Source organism: Larimichthys crocea, unplaced genomic scaffold (assembly GCF_000972845.2).
Source record: "Larimichthys crocea isolate SSNF unplaced genomic scaffold, L_crocea_2.0 scaffold97, whole genome shotgun sequence".
NCBI classification, from domain to species: Eukaryota; Metazoa; Chordata; class Actinopteri; family Sciaenidae; genus Larimichthys; species Larimichthys crocea.
In genome coordinates, this window is record NW_020861315.1 from 1,885,709 (window position 1) to 1,906,277 (window position 20,569).

The 20,569-nt window shown below is 41.7% G+C and overlaps 1 protein-coding gene across 6 annotated transcripts in view; it reads left to right on the top strand.

Annotated features, from left to right (window-relative positions):
- The window catches only part of col2a1a (collagen, type II, alpha 1a), a 28,538-nt gene extending 9,518 nt beyond the window's left edge, over positions 1 to 19,020 (top strand). For all 6 annotated transcript variants that reach the window (XM_027277269.1, XM_027277268.1, XM_027277266.1 and 3 more), the window contains 52 exons: positions 959 to 975; positions 1,142 to 1,174; positions 1,889 to 1,921; positions 2,100 to 2,153; positions 2,436 to 2,528; positions 3,002 to 3,079; positions 3,574 to 3,618; positions 3,759 to 3,812; positions 4,038 to 4,091; positions 4,515 to 4,568; positions 4,683 to 4,736; positions 4,852 to 4,905; positions 4,990 to 5,034; positions 5,178 to 5,231; positions 5,374 to 5,418; positions 5,550 to 5,603; positions 6,121 to 6,219; positions 6,348 to 6,392; positions 6,513 to 6,611; positions 6,714 to 6,767; positions 6,872 to 6,979; positions 7,087 to 7,140; positions 7,266 to 7,364; positions 7,540 to 7,593; positions 8,013 to 8,111; positions 8,314 to 8,367; positions 8,482 to 8,535; positions 8,624 to 8,677; positions 8,893 to 8,946; positions 9,331 to 9,375; positions 9,499 to 9,597; positions 10,351 to 10,458; positions 10,617 to 10,670; positions 10,760 to 10,813; positions 10,977 to 11,030; positions 11,696 to 11,749; positions 11,847 to 11,954; positions 12,059 to 12,112; positions 13,387 to 13,440; positions 13,546 to 13,707; positions 13,892 to 13,999; positions 14,209 to 14,316; positions 14,449 to 14,502; positions 14,614 to 14,721; positions 14,835 to 14,888; positions 15,000 to 15,107; positions 15,201 to 15,254; positions 15,847 to 15,954; positions 16,043 to 16,331; positions 16,811 to 16,998; positions 17,091 to 17,333; positions 17,444 to 19,020. In XM_027277269.1, coding sequence (XP_027133070.1) covers positions 1,919 to 1,921; positions 2,100 to 2,153; positions 2,436 to 2,528; positions 3,002 to 3,079; positions 3,574 to 3,618; positions 3,759 to 3,812; positions 4,038 to 4,091; positions 4,515 to 4,568; positions 4,683 to 4,736; positions 4,852 to 4,905; positions 4,990 to 5,034; positions 5,178 to 5,231; positions 5,374 to 5,418; positions 5,550 to 5,603; positions 6,121 to 6,219; positions 6,348 to 6,392; positions 6,513 to 6,611; positions 6,714 to 6,767; positions 6,872 to 6,979; positions 7,087 to 7,140; positions 7,266 to 7,364; positions 7,540 to 7,593; positions 8,013 to 8,111; positions 8,314 to 8,367; positions 8,482 to 8,535; positions 8,624 to 8,677; positions 8,893 to 8,946; positions 9,331 to 9,375; positions 9,499 to 9,597; positions 10,351 to 10,458; positions 10,617 to 10,670; positions 10,760 to 10,813; positions 10,977 to 11,030; positions 11,696 to 11,749; positions 11,847 to 11,954; positions 12,059 to 12,112; positions 13,387 to 13,440; positions 13,546 to 13,707; positions 13,892 to 13,999; positions 14,209 to 14,316; positions 14,449 to 14,502; positions 14,614 to 14,721; positions 14,835 to 14,888; positions 15,000 to 15,107; positions 15,201 to 15,254; positions 15,847 to 15,954; positions 16,043 to 16,331; positions 16,811 to 16,998; positions 17,091 to 17,333; positions 17,444 to 17,590 — 4,083 coding nt within the window. In that variant the 5' untranslated portion in view covers positions 959 to 975; positions 1,142 to 1,174; positions 1,889 to 1,918 and the 3' untranslated portion in view covers positions 17,591 to 19,020. The remainder of the gene's footprint in view (positions 1 to 958; positions 976 to 1,141; positions 1,175 to 1,888; positions 1,922 to 2,099; positions 2,154 to 2,435; positions 2,529 to 3,001; positions 3,080 to 3,573; positions 3,619 to 3,758; positions 3,813 to 4,037; positions 4,092 to 4,514; positions 4,569 to 4,682; positions 4,737 to 4,851; positions 4,906 to 4,989; positions 5,035 to 5,177; positions 5,232 to 5,373; positions 5,419 to 5,549; positions 5,604 to 6,120; positions 6,220 to 6,347; positions 6,393 to 6,512; positions 6,612 to 6,713; positions 6,768 to 6,871; positions 6,980 to 7,086; positions 7,141 to 7,265; positions 7,365 to 7,539; positions 7,594 to 8,012; positions 8,112 to 8,313; positions 8,368 to 8,481; positions 8,536 to 8,623; positions 8,678 to 8,892; positions 8,947 to 9,330; positions 9,376 to 9,498; positions 9,598 to 10,350; positions 10,459 to 10,616; positions 10,671 to 10,759; positions 10,814 to 10,976; positions 11,031 to 11,695; positions 11,750 to 11,846; positions 11,955 to 12,058; positions 12,113 to 13,386; positions 13,441 to 13,545; positions 13,708 to 13,891; positions 14,000 to 14,208; positions 14,317 to 14,448; positions 14,503 to 14,613; positions 14,722 to 14,834; positions 14,889 to 14,999; positions 15,108 to 15,200; positions 15,255 to 15,846; positions 15,955 to 16,042; positions 16,332 to 16,810; positions 16,999 to 17,090; positions 17,334 to 17,443) is intronic.
- The last annotated feature ends 1,549 nt before the right edge of the window (positions 19,021 to 20,569 follow it).

The window sequence follows — 20,569 nt, forward strand, 5'->3', positions numbered from 1 at the left end:
GAACAGGGAACTGCCTCAGGATGAAGAAGTATTCAGCCTGATCAGAGCTGCTGATTACAGTATCTAGATTTTTCTCTAAAACATTTTAATGTTATGATTTGGTTTTAGTCAGTAACATTAGTTTACTCAATCAGCACCTGATGTTTCCTTTTCCAAAGTGGCCCTCTACATGCGTAGTTTGAATGGAGACCAGAACAACGATACCAGGATGATCTCATTCACCTCGATGAGGAATTAGATGGATCCTGGAACATGTTGTCTGGTTCTCAGACGCTTCTGCTCATTTTAACTCATGACTAAGATGAAGCTTACGTCCATACTGAGCCTAAACACATTTATTTATTTGACCCATTTGGAGGTCTTTCAGAAGGGGGCCCAAGGTTTGCCCAACCCTTTATCTATGAGGCCAGACCAGTAAAAGGTTAAAGGCCTTGTAAAGAACCACTGTATTCCTGTGGTGTCTTCAGAGACCTCATGTTATGACAATTGCAACGATTTCACAGATTTGTCAAATTAAAATTAACTAGAGAGAATATGTGTTTTTAATTTCATCAATATAAACAACATCTGAGTTCCTGCTCAGTTTGATCAGTTTAAGATCACTTAAATATAAAATAATTCCCCCCAAACTCTAAATTCTGTGATGTCCACTTGACACCAGTAGTTACAGTTTGCTTACCTTTCACATTTTACTTTAATGATTGGATATATCATCTCATAGTCCATGCCTGCTTCTGCTTCATCCCTCTCTCTCACCATTAATATAATCTGGATGGGTTCTCTGCCTTTTAGTTTGGTGAATGGTATTTGATCACTCTAGCATCATTAGATTTCGTTACAGGTCTCTTTTCCTAAGAATCACAGACTAGAACTCAGATCAATGAAATGCCTGACATGTTTACCATTTTTAATGTTTTGTTATGTTTCTTCTTCTCCATTCATCTATCTGCAACATCAGAGACGATTGGCGCCAAGGTGAGGCAGGGGTTTGTGGGAAAACACTGATATTTATTCACTCAAAAGTAACACTTTGAAAACAACACAAAACTACTTTTCTTGTAAAAATCTGGAGCATTAATTAGTTTGGCTCCTCGTTAAGTGTTTCAGGCAACTGATATCACTTCTTTCTTTTATCCATCAGGGCCAGAAAGGTGAACCAGGAGATATTGCTGATGTAAGTATGAAGTATATCCTCTGCAGTCATCATACTGAAGTAAACCTGAAATAATTGAAAACTTAAACTCTAAACTGCCTTATACCCAAACTCATTTTTGCCCAGAGCGTTAACAACTGGTAAAAGAAACTTTCTTGCCTTCTTTTTCTTTTATTTTAAATTAAATGTCCAAAATTTTCCCGTATAATCACCTAAACAGTACACATATTTCTCAAGACCATCCTTTATTGAATTGAACATCTCTCTCTTGATTTAGTTATCCACAAAGTTCCTTTGTTTTGTCAGTTTTTAATTAATCGATTAGCCCAAATTTTCTTGAGTTTTAAACACTTTTGATAAGAGCGGCAATTACTCGCTGATAAGAGGCTAACTACAACGTCCAACAATCCCTCGTTGAACTTTCTATTATATGAGGAAGAACCCTGCATTCCTCGGACATAATGAACCCAATCAAATCCTCTTATACCCACTCAGCAACTTTGCTGCAAGTATACATGTCAGGTGAACAAAGCCGGTCAAATTAGAGGTTAAGAGGAGGTGAAGTTTTTAACAAAACATATCCTGTCAAATGAAATCCTCATCAGATTGTGTTTTTTAACTCCTTCAAAGTTGGAATGTTCTTCTTTAATTTTAGCTGATCCCAAACTGCAACATGAAAGATTGGACTTGTAATAAAGAGTCATTTATGACAACTTTCTTTTTGGCTTTCTGCAGGTTGTAGGACCACAAGGACCACCAGGGCCTATGGTAAATATTATACATATTTATTCATTTTATTGACATTTAAAAAAATTCAAATCTCTTTTCTTATCCAAGCATTGCTTGATGAGGTTGTTTGATGGTGCATGATAATACCATTCTAGCTCTGAATTGGAGTTTTAACCATCCTGGAAATCTATTCTGAGACATTTCTGTGTTTTTGCAGGGACCCCCAGGTGAGCAGGGATCACGTGGAGAAGCTGGCGCTAAGGGTGATAAGGTACGAGACAACAAACTGAAAAACAGCCAACAAATATTAGTTCAAGCAACTGAACAAAATTCTATATGTAGTTTGAGATTACAGTGATACTACTCGAGCATAGAAACATCTAAATCTAATCATCATGCAACAGACATGTGACAACAAACCAATCTAACAAATAATAATCTGAGAAAACAGCTTCATGCACCTGTGCCTCACCTGAGGGAAGTGCTATGCTGCGTCTCTGTGTAATACAATCACAATAATTCTGAGAAAATAACCCTTACTCTTTTTCCCTAGGGAAATCCTGGACCTCGCGGAAGAGATGGTGAGCCTGGCACCCCTGGAAACCCCGGACCCCCCGGCCCACCTGGACCACCAGGGCTTGGAGGGGTGAGTCATGGCAGCACTTCTGTAACACAAACAAGAATAGAGCAAATCCTTCCAACCAAAGTCCCAACACCACAGTTGTACTACCATATCACATTTAACACGGTGATAAAAATCAGCTTGGTTAATCATGAGATATAAATATGAGACGAGAGCCTCACTGTCTTTACCTAAATGCTAAATGCTAAACTAAATGCTTTGTTTGCTCTATTGAATTGAACTGATGATCCATACATGGAAACATGGATTTTTTTTTTTATTCAAAGAAGAATCGACTGTCTCAAATAGACTACAGTATTCTTCAGAAATATGACGGGTAAAAACTGTGCTTTTATCCAGCAAGGAGCAGGTGCAGGTTAACTGAACTATCATTAAATCAGCAGTTTAGCTCATGTTGTTTATGTGTGTGTAATAGCACAGGCAGAATAAAGTTCATAAACTGTCACTCAGTCTTTGTCTGTTTTGTGTTTTTACAGAACTTTGCTGCTCAGATGGCTGGAGGTTTCGATGAGAAGGCAGGAGGTGCTCAAATGGGTGTGATGCAAGGACCAATGGTAAGCAGCACTGTGTACAGTGGGTTTACCTTACAATAAGAGTCTGTGTATGTTGTGTGTGTGTGTTTTTAAATGTTCACAGAAATGATTGCACTGCTGCCACCTTGTGGTTCAGTAGTTTCACTTCAACACAGAGATTTCAAAGGACTTTTTTTCATGTCATGTGTGAGGTTTGACAATGCATTGGAGCAGAAGTTTGCATTTATTTAAAAAGAGTATGTTGGAGTATGAACTACATTAAGACATCATATTTAAGAGATATATTATAATTTAGAAAATACTTTGGAACTTTGAAAAACATCCAAAGTTTTTTTTTAAGAGGATTGCAACTCTAAAAACATTTTCATCTTTTAAATGTCTGAGACCAAAATGGAGTTTTCACACTCTGATCACTCTCAATAGCTGTGATGAAAACAGTATTCAAGCTACCTGTGAAATTTGATTCATTTGTCACATTATGTGTTAAAGAAAATGATCTTGTGTTTCTTTTGCAGGGACCTATGGGCCCTCGTGGTCCCCCTGGACCAACTGGAGCTCCTGTGAGTATATTCATTACAGCATTACATTGTTATATGATTGATCAACATAATCAAACAGCTAATGTAGATATATATCGAGAACAACTGTTGGCATAAATGAATGAATCCCTAATGCTTTGCTTTGTCATTTGCATCTACAGGGACCACAAGGATTCCAGGGTGCCCCTGGAGAGGCTGGAGAGCCTGGTCCAGCTGTAAGTATTATGCCAGAATGCATCTTTGCACCCAGCAGACTTCAGACTGGACCTTTACTTTAAGAAATAATAGAAATAGAAATAGAAGCAAGTTCATAATGCTCTGAAAATCAATGATATCATCATCAAATGTTGCAGCTACATCTTTGGTTCAGCAGCATGAAAGTCTTTGGAGCAATTCGATAACTGTCATTGATGGTTTATCATTGTTTGTTCATATAACAGGGATCAATGGGACCTCGTGGACCACCTGGACCTTCTGGAAAACCTGGAAGCGATGTAAGTGTCAAGGCTTTATCTTCATATGAAAGCCACAACTCATTAAAACAGCACAAAACCCCTAAACACCAAGCTGAGGTCAAAGGTCGAAAGAAACCACAATTATGAGTGAGACCATTTATGATAAAAAGTTTTCTCTTGTTCTCTTATGCTGCCAATAACCATATTTCACTTTATGGCATTAATATTATTTCTCAGTGATGTTACAGTCACACACACACACATACACACATACACACACACACGCACACACACACGTGCGCGCTCTAAACCACATTTAGCACCAGGGGGCGCCGGTACACTCTACACTCAACAACACTGCTGAAAATGATGACTGCACAAAACACAGGCTGCATATGCGCATATAGTACAGCTACTCTACACACTCAACAAATAACTTATCCACTTCCTGTTTGTTTGCAGGGTGAGGCTGGCAAACCTGGAAAATCTGGTGAGCGTGGACCTGCAGGGCCTCAGGTGAGCATTGATTAATTATTTCATCCGTCGGTTACTCCAAGAGTACGCCACATGTCAAAGTCAAGAGAAGAAAATAGAGATGAGTATTCCTCATGTAGATATTTTGTATTTCAGGGAGCTCGTGGCTTCCCTGGAACTCCTGGACTTCCTGGAATCAAAGGACACAGAGTGAGTGTTTCAAGAAGCAGGATAACTAACTGTTTAATATTCACAGACTTGTAGCGTTCATTACACCTGAGGATTTTCTGTGAGTCCTGATGAGCCCTGTCACGTTTCTCTCTAGGGTCACCCTGGTCTGGATGGAGCTAAGGGAGAAACTGGTGCTGCAGGAGCCAAGGTAAGACAGATTATTTAAAAAAATACAGATTTTCATTGTTTTCTGCATACTTTTTCTACATTTTCTGATTTCTCTTCCTCTCAGGGTGAGTCTGGTTCTGCCGGAGAAAACGGTGCCCCTGGACCGATGGTGAGTCTGCCACATTATTCTGGGTTTTTCTAACATAATGTAGCAACAGAATGGGATGCTAGAGAAGATAATAGGTTAATAAATTCAAGTTATGTCTTTCATATTAATCCAAATAAACTGATCAATTGCATCCTGTGTAATAGGGCCCACGTGGTCTGCCTGGTGAGAGAGGACGTTCTGGAGCTGCTGGAGCTGCAGTGAGTAACTTCAATCCACTGAGCATCAATATATATATATATATATATATATATATATATATATACACATATTTATATTGTGATGCATGTTACAACTCTGAATCCTATACACAACTCACTATCCTGTCCTTCTACTCCTCAGGGTGCCCGTGGAAATGATGGTTTGCCTGGTCCTGCTGGTCCACCTGTACGTATCATACTTTACATCCATTTCATCCAATTGATTTTTCCTTTCCTTTGACGTTATTGGCTTTGATAACACAGTAACAAAGTGATGAGACATGAACCCTAACCTGCAGATTTTTGTTCTGTCTACAGGGGCCTGTTGGTCCTGCTGGAGCTCCCGGTTTCCCAGGATCCCCAGGAGCCAAGGTTTGTCCAGATCACATCAGCTTCAAACATTATTTTCCTGTAGCAGATTTTATGTGGTGAAGTAAAGAGGCTGGTGGGTCTCTTCTTGAATCATTTGTGGTTAACTTCATCTTCAGTTTCTATTTTATCACTCAGTGAATTCTCCCTGAAGTACTTTGGGTCTGTTTATCACTCTTCATTCAGGCTGGTTGGAATAAAAATTCCTTTTCTTGTAGTTAGACTTAGACTGCACTTTACTGATCCCTTTGGGATGACTCCCTCAAGGAAATTGAATCAATATTCATATCAACAGCTGCTAGTTTTCATTAACAAAGTCTTCAGTCTTTTCAAGAAAGAAAAATATGCATTTAATGGTTATGTCATTTTATATTGACATGCTTAGAATAAAGATTTAGATTAAATTTAATTAAACATAACAGGTGCCAAGCACACCATCCTCTTAAGCTGTTCACAGGTAAATGAAATGTATGTTACTTTTCTTCCACCTGTGAATAATAGATTTATTGTGTCCTGTCAGGGAGAAGCTGGTCCTACTGGAGCCCGTGGAGCTGAAGGAGCACAGGGACCCCGCGGAGAGGCCGGTACCCCAGGATCTCCTGGACCTGCCGGAGCATCGGTTCGTTTGTCATCTTTTTCTGATTTACTCAAACAGCAGCACTGTTCATACACTATGTTTGTTATTCATTCATTTATTGTCTACACAGTGTGATGCATTGCTTCTTCTTCTCTGTCTTCTCTGTGCAGGGTAACCCCGGTACTGATGGTATTCCCGGAGCTAAAGGATCTGCTGTAAGTCCACTCTCTGTACTTTAATTTTAGAGCCCTCTATTACTATGTGTTTCTTTATAATTCATATCGTTACTGTGTTACTTTGTTCTGATGTTGTTGTTGTTCCTTTCTTCCTTGAAGGGTGCTTCTGGTATTGCTGGTGCTCCTGGATTCCCCGGCCCCCGTGGGCCACCTGGACCACAGGGAGCTACAGGACCTCTGGGGCCAAAGGGACAGTCTGTAAGTCACTTTGGGACTAATACTCTGTACACTTTGGGATTAATACTTGTATATACTATGATTATTTATTGTTGTGGCTGTCTTTTTTCTTGCCATGTTTAGGGAGACCCTGGTATTCCTGGATTCAAAGGTGAAGCTGGACCCAAAGGAGAGCTTGTGAGTTACTCACTTTTAACTTAATATATACCATAACCACTGTGAAACCTCTTTGATAATTAGACTACAGAGAAGATTTACTGACATATCTTAATTTCCCTCAGGGCCCCGCTGGTCCTCAAGGTGCCCCTGGCCCTGCCGGTGAAGAAGGAAAGAGAGGTGCCAGAGGAGAGCCTGGAGCTGCTGGACCACTCGGACCTCCAGGAGAGAGAGTAAGTACTCAGGATTTACAGTTAACACTGGTAAAAGTGAAATTGTAAATTACTTGTTGCTATTTTATGCACAATTTAATAATATCTATCTCTGTGATTCTTTTCAGGGAGCTCCTGGTAACCGTGGTTTCCCAGGTCAGGATGGTCTTGCTGGTGCTAAGGTGAGTCCTTTAAAAATCAGAACTGGTATCTGTTCACTGACACCATAAACATAAATACATAACTAGCTGCCATATTTCTACCAGATTGATATTTAACTGGCCTCCTTGTGTCTCATCTTCTCCAGGGTGCCCCTGGTGATCGCGGTGTTGCTGGTGCTGCCGGGCCTAAAGGAGCTACTGGAGACCCCGGACGCACAGGAGAGTCTGGCCTCCCTGGAGCCAGAGTGAGTCCTTCCTCTTCACTCATTACCAACCCAGAATCAGTCAGACAGTGTTGCTCACATATCTCAAACCAGATGGATATTTACTGTAGATAGTTTGATCTGATTTGATTTTGTGTAATGGGGAGAAGAGTCCCATTTTTTCGGATGATGCTGACAATCTCTCTGATTTTCATAGGGTCTTACTGGTCGTCCCGGAGATGCTGGACCTCAAGGCAAAGTTGGACCCTCTGTGAGTACAGTATTAGTTCTTAGATATTGCTCCTAGTCATGCTTATGAAAGACTGCAGGAGTTCAGGAGTAAATCTGAAATAATAGAAGGTGTTTAAAAGGAAGTTTGGATATGTTGGTGTTGATGATGGTTTCCCAGTAGCATTTTAACATAAAAACAGCACTTTAAAATATGACACAACTGCTGCTCGTGCACTTAAAAACATAGAAAATGTCAAGCACAACACTAAATTCACAAGACTATAGATTGTAGTGTGTGTAGAGGACAGTTAACATCTATTGTAAAAGCTTTTTATACTTGAGAAGCCCTTTTTTGTAAGCATAGTGTGTGACCACACACAAACTTCAGCTCCCAGGATAATATCCATAAATTTCTGTGTTTCTGTACTGATTGTGATTTTTACCTTGTGCCTTTGACAGGGTGCTGCTGGTGAGGACGGTCGCCCCGGCCCACCTGGTCCTCAGGGAGCTCGTGGACAGCCAGGAGTGATGGGATTCCCTGGACCAAAAGGAGCCAATGTGAGTTTTAATGAACACTAGAGAGATCTTCAATATTACAGACAAACGTGTTCATATAGTGTAATAAAAACCTGATAATATGCAATTAAAATACATCCATGTCTAGATTGGACAAATCAGTGATACAAGTATTACTACTACTCATTTACCTCCAACTAAAGAGACTCTCTGTGGATCATTTACTGTGATTTCTCTTCAACAGGGCGAACCTGGAAAACCAGGAGAGAAGGGTCTTGTGGGTCGTCCTGGACTGAGAGTGAGTACATTTTCTACATTAATACTTTACGTTATATCCCATCATCCCAAATAGATTAATCATTTTTTGTCTCCAGATCACTTTTTAATTATTTGAATTCTCTTCTCTGAACAGGGTCTGCCTGGAAAAGATGGTGAGACTGGACCTGGTGGACCTTCTGGCCCTGCTGTGAGTATTTCGGAGATACATCGATCACTCAGCTGTTTTCACTTGCTGCTTGTCCTCGACTCATCACCTGTGTTTGGGTCTATCATAGGGACCTGCTGGAGAGAGAGGTGAACAAGGACAGCCCGGACCTTCTGGCTTCCAGGTGAGTTTATTTTCTCATAGCACACACACACACCATCCTGGAAAACAAAACATTGAATACAATCTCTCCAAAGTTCAAACTACCTACTGCAAAGTGTTGCACATATAATCACCCTAGAGTCATTTATTCAGGGAAACAGCAGCAGCCCTATATGTAATGTCCTAGTCTATATTTACAGATATCATGTAATTAATCCCTTTGCTGTTGTTGGACAGGGTCTGCCTGGACCAGCTGGTGCCCCTGGAGAGTCTGGAAAACCTGGAGACCAGGTGAGTGTTTACCTGTTACTTGGGATTTGTTGCATCTGTAACAACCTTCTGGAATCAAACTAAGTATCCTAGAGTGTGTACAGTACCACCTACTCGACAGATGGTGGTATCCCTTTGGGAGTAATAAAATATTCTTTGTCTGTTTGCTAAGGGTACGAACCTAAATCTAATCTTACTTTTTGTATTTCATTTCTGAGCCCAGAAAAATGACTCCTGTCACATTGAAACATTCTGTATTAAAGTTATATTTAGTCGTAATATTATTCATCTTGGCTATTTATACTAGGACTGACAATGAAAGCTAAACAGAAGTGTTATAATACAGATGTTCAGATGTGAAATAATAAATAAAACAGAAATAAAACTGTGTCTTTTCTTCTGCAGGGAGTTCCTGGAGAGGGCGGAGCTCCTGGTGCTGTTGGACCTAGAGTGAGTTTCCATGTTAAAGCTTCATGTAATACACACATAGCCCGTGACACATGGTTCATACATGTACAATATACAGTTTCTCATTTTTTTTCCTATTAATCGGTGTCTTCTGTTTTCTAACAGGGAGAACGTGGTTTCCCCGGAGAGAGGGGTGGTGCTGGTGCTCAGGGTCTTCAGGGACCTCGTGGACTTCCTGGAACACCCGGAAGTGATGGACCCAAGGTCAGTGGATGACTTTGAGACAGATTTTGTGGTTAGATTCAAATAGCTGCTTAGCTGCCTTTCTTACTGATCAATGCATCATCTTAATCTAAAGCTATACGACTGCATTTACAAATTCCCAATGTGCAGCTTAAAAGAACCAAATCTGAGTCAGTTGGATTTATGTTTGTATCTATCCAATTTAATGATAAAAAGAACAGCATGATTATTTATCTTTCTATCACTTAGGATTTTATTGATACGGATGGCTGACTTCCTGGAGTCTCTGCTGGTTGCCTGGCAACCTCACAGTGCCAACCAGACTCCAGGAAGTTACTGTGACCAGCCAAGAGATAGTCCGTCACATAAGCCCCTGTAAAACACGATGTTTTTAACACTCACACTGATTTGTGTAGGGATTAAATAAACAACATATGGCATGTGACTCAGTGAGCTTTAGATGTGCTGGTAGGCAAATTTTATTACATTTCAGAGAGCAAAGCCAGGATAGATGTTTCCCCTTGCTGCAGCCTGTAGCTTCATATTTACTGTATGGACGTAAGAGTGGTACTGAATCTTGGAACTGAAATTGATTAATTTAAATATGAAGAAATCTGAATGTGTTGAACAAGAAACTGCCTTTTCTGAGAAATTATGACGTATTGTGTCATTTATTATGACGTACTGTGTCCTCACTCAGGCTCAGTTAGTTCATAGGAAACTAGTAGACATGAAATAATTTGACTGACCAGTTATTTTCCAACTCTAACTCAGGGAGCCATTGGACCAGCTGGTGCTGGTGGACCCCAGGGACCCCCTGGCCTGCAGGGTATGCCCGGAGAGAGAGGAACTGGTGGTATCCCAGGACCCAAGGGAGACAGAGTGAGTGAAGAGATTTCTTTAGAAGTAGTCCAAATGGACACTTATTTTAATATTATGAATATCATGAATGAAAAGGTACATTTAATGAAGAAAATGTAATGTAATGTAATTTTATCTTCCTGTGCAATTAACATGCATCCATCCTCTTTGTCCTACAGGGTGACAACGGACAGAAAGGACCTGAGGGAGCTCCTGGAAAGGACGGTGCTAGAGTGAGTTCAACAGTCATAAAAAAAAAACATTCAATCACATCCAAACTCTTTTCCCTTCCTCTAATCTCTCCATCCTTCTCTTCCCTCAGGGTTTGACTGGTCCCATTGGTCCTCCTGGCCCATCTGGACCCAACGGTGCCAAGGTGAGAAAAACTGTGTTACCCTTTAGATTGTTCAAGAGAAATATTATCAGTTGAGTCTGGATGTAACTAGATGTCACTGATGTGTGTGTGTATTAACTTTTGTACAGTTCGTTTGTTATTTTGGTTGGTTTGACTAACTGGTTCTCTCTCTCCATCTATCCAGGGTGAGACTGGACTTGTTGGCCCTACTGGTGCTTCTGGCGCTCGTGGTGCTCCTGTAAGTACCTCTTTTTGTCATATGCACAGTAACCAGTACACAGCAGAGTTGATCAGCTGGTTCTGGTGTGTGTCTGGGACTGTAATAATGAATCCCCTTCTTAATAAAATATCTAGCTGCAGACAGAAGATTTCAAATGAAACAGCTTTCCCTGGATAGAGTATGATGCATTTTCTCACAAATGAATAGCATTACAATAACAAGGGGGTCACTTAGCTGTGTAGAGACATCATAAACTCACATGAGACAGGACTATGAGTTTTTTTTCCTCTTTCAATTCATAATGTAAAAGAAGCTGTTTGACCTTTGAAAAACTGTTTTTATATGACTTGAATCGATGCTTACAATCAGACAAGGACTGGTGCTACTGTTGTCACTTTCAAGGTTGTCTGCAATGAGTAAGAGCAAAAGTGGTTGTGAATATGTAAGACGAATAGGATGATGACAGGATTTCACATTCTTCTGAGATGTACTACATATTTATTCATCTTATTTATCAACTTTATCATTAAACATTGTCCCTCTGTTGTTACTTATTAATGTTTAATATTCTTGTAAATGTTTGGGAGTGTTCTAAACATAGTGCTAACTGATCATAAAAACAGTATCAATCGATATCTCATCTCAGCTTGTCCTAACCTACACTCTCTTCTGTCTTCTTGCAGGGTGACCGTGGTGAGGTTGGTCCTCCTGGTCCTGCTGGCTTTGCTGGACCTCCTGTAAGTAATGTTACCACGATACATTCATAAATGGTTAATTAATTTTTCTTTTTCATCAACGTTCTGTCAATATTCATGTTCTGTTTAAAATATCCAGGGTGCAGATGGTCAGCCTGGTGCTAAGGGAGAGCTTGGTGAGACTGGACAGAAGGGAGAAGGTGGTGCTCCCGGACCTCAGGGACCATCTGGAGCTCCTGGACCCGTGGTAAGTCCTAGAACCAGATCTATATATTTTAGGTCAGATTTATGGTTCTTTAAAGTCACTGTTGTGTAATATCAACATGATTAATCATTGTTCCTCTTTTTAAGGGACCTACTGGTGTAACTGGACCTAAAGGAGCACGTGGTGCTCAGGGAGCTCCTGTAAGTATCTCCTATTTTTACTACAGTCCATCGCACAATACTCTTCAGATACAGACTATATGCATTACACGACATATACAGTGCATTTTTATCAGAGTGAAACAAATTATAAGTCAACAATCTTTATGTGCGTGAGTCAAGGAGTTTAGAGCTGAAACGTTTAGTTGATTAATTGATAAATCGATCCTCAGGTAATTAATTGCCAAATATTTTGATAATCCATCAGTGCTTTAAATCATCTTCTTCTTTGTGTTGTGTGATAAAGTAATAAAGCAGTCATTTGATGAAGGCTTGTCTGTCATCACAACTTTACCATCACCATATCGAGGGTAGCTGAGTTTGATATAATACATACAGTAAATAAAATTAAGTCCATTACAAGTTAATTTCCTGTAACTGCTTATCCTTATCAGCTGACATTGGTACACACTGGACAAATTGCTGTTCACCACAGGGTGGACACACAGAGACAAACAATCAGGAGACAAACACACCTACGGGCAATTTAGAGTGACCAATTAGCCTAATAAGTACATGTCTATGTGGGATGCAGCCACACAGGGAGAACATGCATACTCCACACAGAAAGGGCCCCAGTTCAAACCAGGCGACAGTGAGGCAACCGTGCTAACCACTGCATCTCTGTGCTGCCCAGAAGTTAATAATGTTTATAAAGGTCTATTAACATTAGCAAAGTTACAACAAAGTGAGCTCTAACAGTAAGGATTGCTGCAGGGATGCCTCTGATGAGCAGGTCATCCATCAGACAACAGTGACTCCATGTGTATGACCTGACATTTATTTTGTATGACCCAATATCACACACTGTGCAGCGTGTCATTGGGCTTTACAGGCGCACAGCGGCAAAAGTTTCAGACTCATCCTTAGATGAGGGAAAACCTCAGCACCTAAGAGAAAAAAGATGACGTCAGATGAATACACAGGCGGAGAACTGCACAATCAGCTCTGGCCTATATTCGCTGCATAGCAGACTTTTTTCACTGCAAACATTTTGACTAGAAAAACAAGTTTGTTTTCCATTTTATGGAGGTGACATGTGTGTGTAAAGTTTTTTTTTTTTTTTTTTTTTACTTTGGTATATTCACATACAGGGACAAGAGATGTTCCACAGATCAGACCTCTGTGAAATGAGATGCCTAATTTATCTTTGCTGAATCCTTCCTCATAACATCCTACACCTTAATTATTGATGAGAGAGTGATGGATATATCACAGGTTGGGTTTGTTTACTGAATTATTTTTATCTTTGACAGGGTGCTACTGGTTTCCCTGGTGCTGCTGGCAGAGTTGGATCTCCTGGCCCTAATGTGAGTGTTTCATTAATACCAAATACCAAGGAGGGAAATTAATTTAATGATTTGTGAGTGTGTTTCTGCTCTTACACACTGAAATTCTCTTGCTTTCCATCACAGGGTAACCCTGGCCCTGCTGGTCCTGCTGGAAGCGTTGGTAAAGATGGACCAAAGGGTGCTCGTGGTGATGCCGGACCCCCCGGAAGACAGGGAGACACTGGACTCCGTGGACCTGCTGGCACACCAGGAGAGAAGGGAGAGCCTGGAGAGGATGGACCACCTGTGAGTTTGATTTTTCACCCCACAAGAACCCATGAGTGCCTGTCTCTGAAGACATCCAGCCTCAGTCACCTGCTATATCATCCTCTTATTTAGAAATAAACTGAATGAAACATACACCTTACTCACATGTGAAGATGGTCTGTACACAAGAACATTTCACAACTTCTCTTTCCTGACTCTGTAGGGTGCTGATGGTCCTTCAGGTCCTCAGGGTCTAGGTGGATCTCGTGGTATTGTTGGTTTGCCTGGACAGCGTGGAGAGAGAGGCTTCCCTGGTCTCCCTGGACCTTCTGTAAGTCCTGTTGTCAATAGATGTACAAATATAAGTACTTTAGTTTCCATGTAAACTAAAAACATCATCTATTTTTACTGATTCGTCAAATAGAACTTAATCTTACTGTAAATTTGTCTTAGATTTTTCTTACCAGTACACAATTATTCTGTGCCTTCAGTGTCAAAGGAGCTGCTGAAATGAATGGCTAATATTTTCTTTGTGTTTAGGGAGAGCCTGGTAAACAAGGAGCTTCTGGTTCTTCTGGCGACCGTGGACCTCCTGGACCTGTTGGACCCCCTGGACTTACTGGACCTGCTGGAGAGACTGGAAGAGAGGTCAGAACTACACAATATGTTTGAAATCACAATGTCAAGACACATTTTCACTATACTTAGGATATAATACTGTCATGTTGATCTTTTAAATCAAATGAATGCCACATCATTAAAGATGTTTCTGTATTTTAGGGCACCCCTGGATCAGATGGACCTCCTGGTAGAGATGGAGCTCCTGGAGTCAAGGTCAGACTTCATCCTTGCATGAAAATCTGAATCACACAGCTTGACAGAAATCTACTAGATCAGCTAGTTTTCAGTTGTTATCATGAGTCATCACCTTGTGTCCTCATTTAGGGAGAGCGTGGTAACACCGGCCCTGCTGGCGCCCCTGGAGCTCCTGGTGCCCCTGGTGCCCCCGGACCTGTTGGACCCCTTGGCAAGCAGGGAGACAGAGGAGAGTCTGTAAGTAACACAGCACACTGTAGGGACCGGCAAAGGCATAAAGGGTCCAGACTCTGATTCATATGTGTAATGTTAGCATAAGGAAGTGCCGACACTATTGTTTCTTTCTTTAGGGTGCTCAAGGACCTGCAGGACCATCTGGACCCGCTGGCGCTAGAGGAATGGCTGTGAGTATAATCATCTGCAACTGCAACAATACCATTAAGTTTCTTAGATTTAGGTCACTAAAGGTGGTACACATATGCAGCCATGCATTTTAATATGTTTTAAACCTCCAGGGACCCCAAGGACCACGTGGAGACAAGGGAGAGGCTGGTGAGACTGGAGAGAGAGGACAGAAGGGTCACCGTGGATTCACTGGTCTGCAGGGTCTGCCCGGACCTCCCGTAAGTAATCCAAATCTAATAGTTCATCCATGCAGCACAATTTTCCATCTGTCCGTTCTGCTAACCAACCTGTCCTTATCTTTGTCCTGACAGGGTCCCGCTGGAGATGCTGGAGCTTCCGGACCTGCAGGACCAAATGGACCCAAGGTGAGAAAACTGAGCAAAAGCAAAGAGTGAAAGAAAGAGAAGAAAACTCTCAATCCATTTCATTCCTGCAGCTTTAACATCCTAGATATGTGATGTTAATTAAGGGCACAGGTTAGTCTTTTTGTAATTCTCCAATAACCTGACGAAGACGGGGACAGGGAAGGCCACGTTCTTTAATTACCCGCTGCTCTGATAAGATGGGCAGCTGAGGCATTTTGTAATTACTCTCTATGAGGAAAAAGAGGCAGACCGACAGGGAGCCACAATTTGTGAAACCACTCCTGCTGAGATCGGAAATTGACTTCAATATCTATTCTAGATTAGCTAAGCACTGGGCACGATAAGAAAAATGAAGGGAAATGTCACCATACAAATAATCTTCATGCATAATAAGGCAAAGGGTCTGAAGGTGGTTGGCGTAATGGAGAGAAACTGCTGGTACATTTGAATTTCTTTATCAGATTCTTTGTTCCTATTCAGACTACATGATGGATCTGAAATAAAGAAAACTCTTTGCTTTGAACAGAAAAATAAAGTCTGGTTTCATATTTACATGTTAGTATTTACTTTTAACACTCTACTATCTCTGTAGGGACCACCTGGACCAGCTGGACCTGCAGGCAAAGACGGATCAAATGGACAGGCTGGCCCCATTGGACCCCCTGGACCTCGTGGACGTTCTGGAGAAGCTGGTCCTGCTGTACGTAACATGTCTTAAAAATGAAATACTATATACTGTACTTTTTCAGTGCCTCTCTGATCTATTCCCTGATTTTGCTTTCCTTCAGGGTCCTCCTGGTAACGCTGGACCTCCTGGTCCTCCTGGTCCTCCCGGTCCTGGCATCGACATGTCTGCCTTCGCCGGTCTGGGTCAGACTGAGAAGTCCCCTGATCCTCTTAGGTACATGAGGGCTGATGAGGCCTCCAGCTCCCTGAGACAGCACGACGTGGAGGTCGACTCCACACTCAAGTCCCTCAACAACCAGATCGAGAACCTGCGCAGCCCTGACGGCACCCAGAAGAACCCTGCTCGCACCTGCAGAGACCTGAAACTGTGCCACCCTGAGTGGAAGAGCGGTAAGTAGGGAGAACTGGTTGTTACCAATTATTTGGGTTACACTCTGGGTGAAAAGAGAGCTGCTTATAATCTCACTTTGTCAAAATGATGGCCAAGAGTCTGTAGACAGTCTGGACATCTACAGACCGATGGTCTGATTGACTTGACATTTCCCTGAGCACATAGACTTTGGTGACTTCTCCTGGCATCACTCCACCCAACGCCAAAATCTAATCAGCCATGTTAAAACTTAAACGAATAGACCTGTTTGTGTGAATATGTTTTATTAATGTAAACTCTGAATAAGACATGGTACTTCTGGATCCAAGTGTTGAATTTCAGTGTTGTTGGTTACCTTGGGCTCCCATTCGATCATATGCTGATGACACTCTGCTCTACGTATATATATTATAGAAATTTGATATTGGTATGAGCCATTCAACAAATTTGTCTATTTCAGGCGTCACTCCTCATTAACCCACTTTTCTCATCTCTCCAGGTGACTACTTTGTTGATCCCAACCTTGGCAGCACAGCCGATGCCGTCAAGGTGTTCTGTAACATGGAGACTGGAGAGACCTGTGTCTACCCAAGCATTGCCAAGGTGCCACAGAAGAACTGGTGGACCAGCAAAAGCAAGGACCGCAAACATATCTGGTTCGGAGAGACCATGAATGGAGGATTCCACGTGAGTTTACTTTTACAGTGCAGCGCTTAACAACTCATCTTAAAAGATTTAACATGTTAATCAATTCCCCATCCTCTCCTCTGATTGTACAGTTCAGCTACGCTCAGGATGGTCCTGCTGCCAGCGCTGCCACTGTCCAGCTGAATTTCTTGAGGCTTCTGTCCACTGAAGCATCCCAGAACCTCACTTACCACTGCAAGAACAGCGTTGCCTACATGGATCAGGCCACAGGCAACCTGAAGAAGGCTTTGCTGCTGCAGGGCTCCAACGATGTGGAGATCCGGGCAGAGGGCAACAGTCGCTTCACATTCGGCGTGTTGGAGGATGGCTGCAAGGTGAGGGCAGACAGCTGCAAAACAGAGCTAGAAAAAAATCTCTCTTTAGTTTTTTTTATGTGTCTGATTGTTGTTGTATGTTAACGCATTTCTCTACTCTCAACCAACAGAAACATACAGGCCGGTGGGGCAAGACTGTCTTTGAGTACAAAACACAGAAAACCTCCCGTCTGCCAATCGTGGACATTGCTCCTATGGACATCGGAGGAGCGGATCAGGAGTTTGGTGTGGATGTAGGCGCAGTCTGCTTCTTGTAAAGTGGAATATCACAATGGCCCCCCAAAAAACACAGGAAATAAATAAACTCAACCATGAAACATTACACACACACTTCCACAATAAAGAAGACTGGAAATTATAAAAGAAAATTGATACTTTTTCTCTCACAACGAAGTGCTCTCCAAGTTGTACTCCCTGGATGTTAGCACTGAAGGGCACCGGCAATATCTGTACATCACACCAGCATTCTCTGTCAACCCGCTTCCTGAGATCCAGTCATGTTTCCCATGGCCGACTGTTGACGGGAATGAGTCAGAGCCAGGAGGAAGAGGGACCAAGCGAACAAGTTATGGAGAACAGAAACATGACTTGATGTCACTTATTTATTGTCTAACCTGAATGGGCAGAGTTGAGGTAGGACTGGACGGGTTTTCTTTGTAAGTAAAACAAGCCCCCTTTCCACTACAGAACAGCCGCACAACCTCTGTACCAGTCCTACTCCACCTCCCTCCCTGTTTCCCTCCTGACACACAAATACGGCATTTTGAATCAGTGTAGACAAAAATAAAATATTCTCAGTAAGTAAAATCCAATCCAGGTGCTCCAGGCCTGTCCATCGTGAGCGGGAGCAAAACCTTTACTGTGTATTATAAATCCTTGGTTCTATTGTTGTAAAAGTCTGTGTTTATAAACAACCAGATGGTTTTATATATATTTCCACATTATGTGTGTACATGTGTCTATATGCACACCAACACTTTTTGGAAAGTGAGGTTTCATTTGGGATGTATGTTTCAATGTCCTGTACCCCTTGACTGCCCATCAGAGGAAGGCCCAGTTCTCATCCAAAAAAAAAAAAATAATAATAATAATAATTTGTTTTGAAGAATTTGAGGGAAATTTGTTCTACTTTTTTATTGTAGTCATCCAGATTGTTTAAAGCTACCTCACGCTGAAAAACAAAGTGAAAATGTTGAGTTTAAAATCTGAGCTGACCAAAAATTAGCTTTCAGGTGGATCTAGGGCTGAATGGCCATCTTTGCTTTGGGTTGCTCTCTCTTCAGAAGGTGCTATGAGTTTCTGTAATTCAGTTTCCACCAAACGCTGCCCCACCCCCAACCCTAATTCCCACTAGCCTCACACAACACACTCACACTCCACCCTGGAGGAGGGGTGCAGTCGGGTTAAGACGGGAGACAAGGGGCTACTTTGGAGGCCTCCTCTGGAGTCCAGACCCCCCGAAAAAGCTGAACGCGGGACTCCAAGGACGGTTGCTCAAAAACAAACCAGGGTGGGTTGTCTCTGTGTGTGTGAGGGCGTGTACATTTTTTTGAATTAATTTTATTATGATCATTTTTGTTTTTATTTTGTTACACTTCTAATTGATGTAAATTGGAAAATAAAAGGAAAACCGAATTAAGAATGAAGTTGATTTTTAATTGAGTTTTGAATAAAAACAGAAATGGCGTGGGGACGTATTTCTTCTTTCAACAGAACCGCTCATGTGTGCTTAAATGTTTTTTTTTTTCTGTTCTACTTTTAATTTCATGAGGTCAGTTACTCTTTGACTGTGAGTGCATAGTCTGTGTGTGTGAGTGTGTGAACGCTTAAGACTGTGATGCAAGTGTGTATTTTGTTATGAGACAATCTCATAACAAGAAGGAACAAAAGTACTGTATTCGTTCTGCGGTTTCAGGGTGGGGCTGGACGTAGTTGGCTCCTGTTTTGTCTGAAATAATAGGCATAAATAAAGAACATTTTGTTGACTGGAATCAAGTATTTTGTAGAGTAACGATGCATTTCAGCAGCTGCATCACTTTATTTGTCTGTACTGTGGCCAGCTTCCTCTCTCCGGTCTGTCCTGAGCAATAAAAGCGTGACTTAACTCACAGCGACTAAACTAAAGGTTTGCTTTACATTTCCTACATAAACAGTCAAAAATACACCTGACTAAAACTATGCTAGTTATTCTAAATAACACAAAAGTTAAAATTATTGTTGAAGACTGGAAAAAAAACTTAATTAGATTATATCCATCCATTTTCCCAGGGGGGCTGAAGCCAATCCCAGCTGACTTTGGGCAACAGGCAGGGTACACCCAACTGGACAAGTCGCCAGTTTATCACAGGGCACACAGGGACAGTCATTCACATTCACACCTACGGGCAATTTAGTCACCAATTCACCTATTAAGTGCATGTCTTTGGACGGTGGGAGGAAGCTGGAGAACCACGCAGACGCGGGAAGACCCAGATGAGGTTCGAACCCCGGAACCTTCATGCTGTGAGGCGACACAAGTAGTCTAATACACTGCCTCAAGTAACGTCACTTGAGTCAGCATCAGCTGAAGACTACAAGTCTGAAAATTGAAAATCTGGGTGCGTTCAGTTGGAAAAAAGTGATCTGAGGTGCCCGTGGGGTGGGGCACATGTCCCATGTTTTGGGGTCAGATCCTTGATGCAGCAGAATGGGTTCGATTTCGGCACACAGCCCTTTGCTGCAAGTCATCCTTCAACTGTGTTATCCAATAAAGGCATAAAAAAGTCAGCCAAAAAGCAGGAAGTGAGCTCCTCATCTACGTTGAGGCTCATAACTCTGGGCTACATTAGATGCTTTTAGCATAACACACTTAAATTTGATTTCACGTCTACTACATGCTGAACTGTCACAAGTCACTGTGGCTCTGGAGGTAGAGCGGGTTGTCTGCTAATCAGATGAGTGGGGGTTCAATCCCTGGCTCCTCCATTCTGCATGTTAAACTGTCCTTGAGCAAGATACTGAACCCCAAAATACTCTCCAATGCGTATGAGATGTTAGCTCGCAAAAACTGAAGAGCACCTTTAGTGGTCAGAAGACTAGAACAGTCCATTACAATATATTATTTTAGCAATTAGTATACAAAATAAGCCCACTTAACTTTATACTGGAAACAGGAAATGATACATGTCACATTGGTTGTCACGCAAACTGTGACTTTGAAAAGATGCTGCCAAATAAAATTCACAGCGAGACATCAA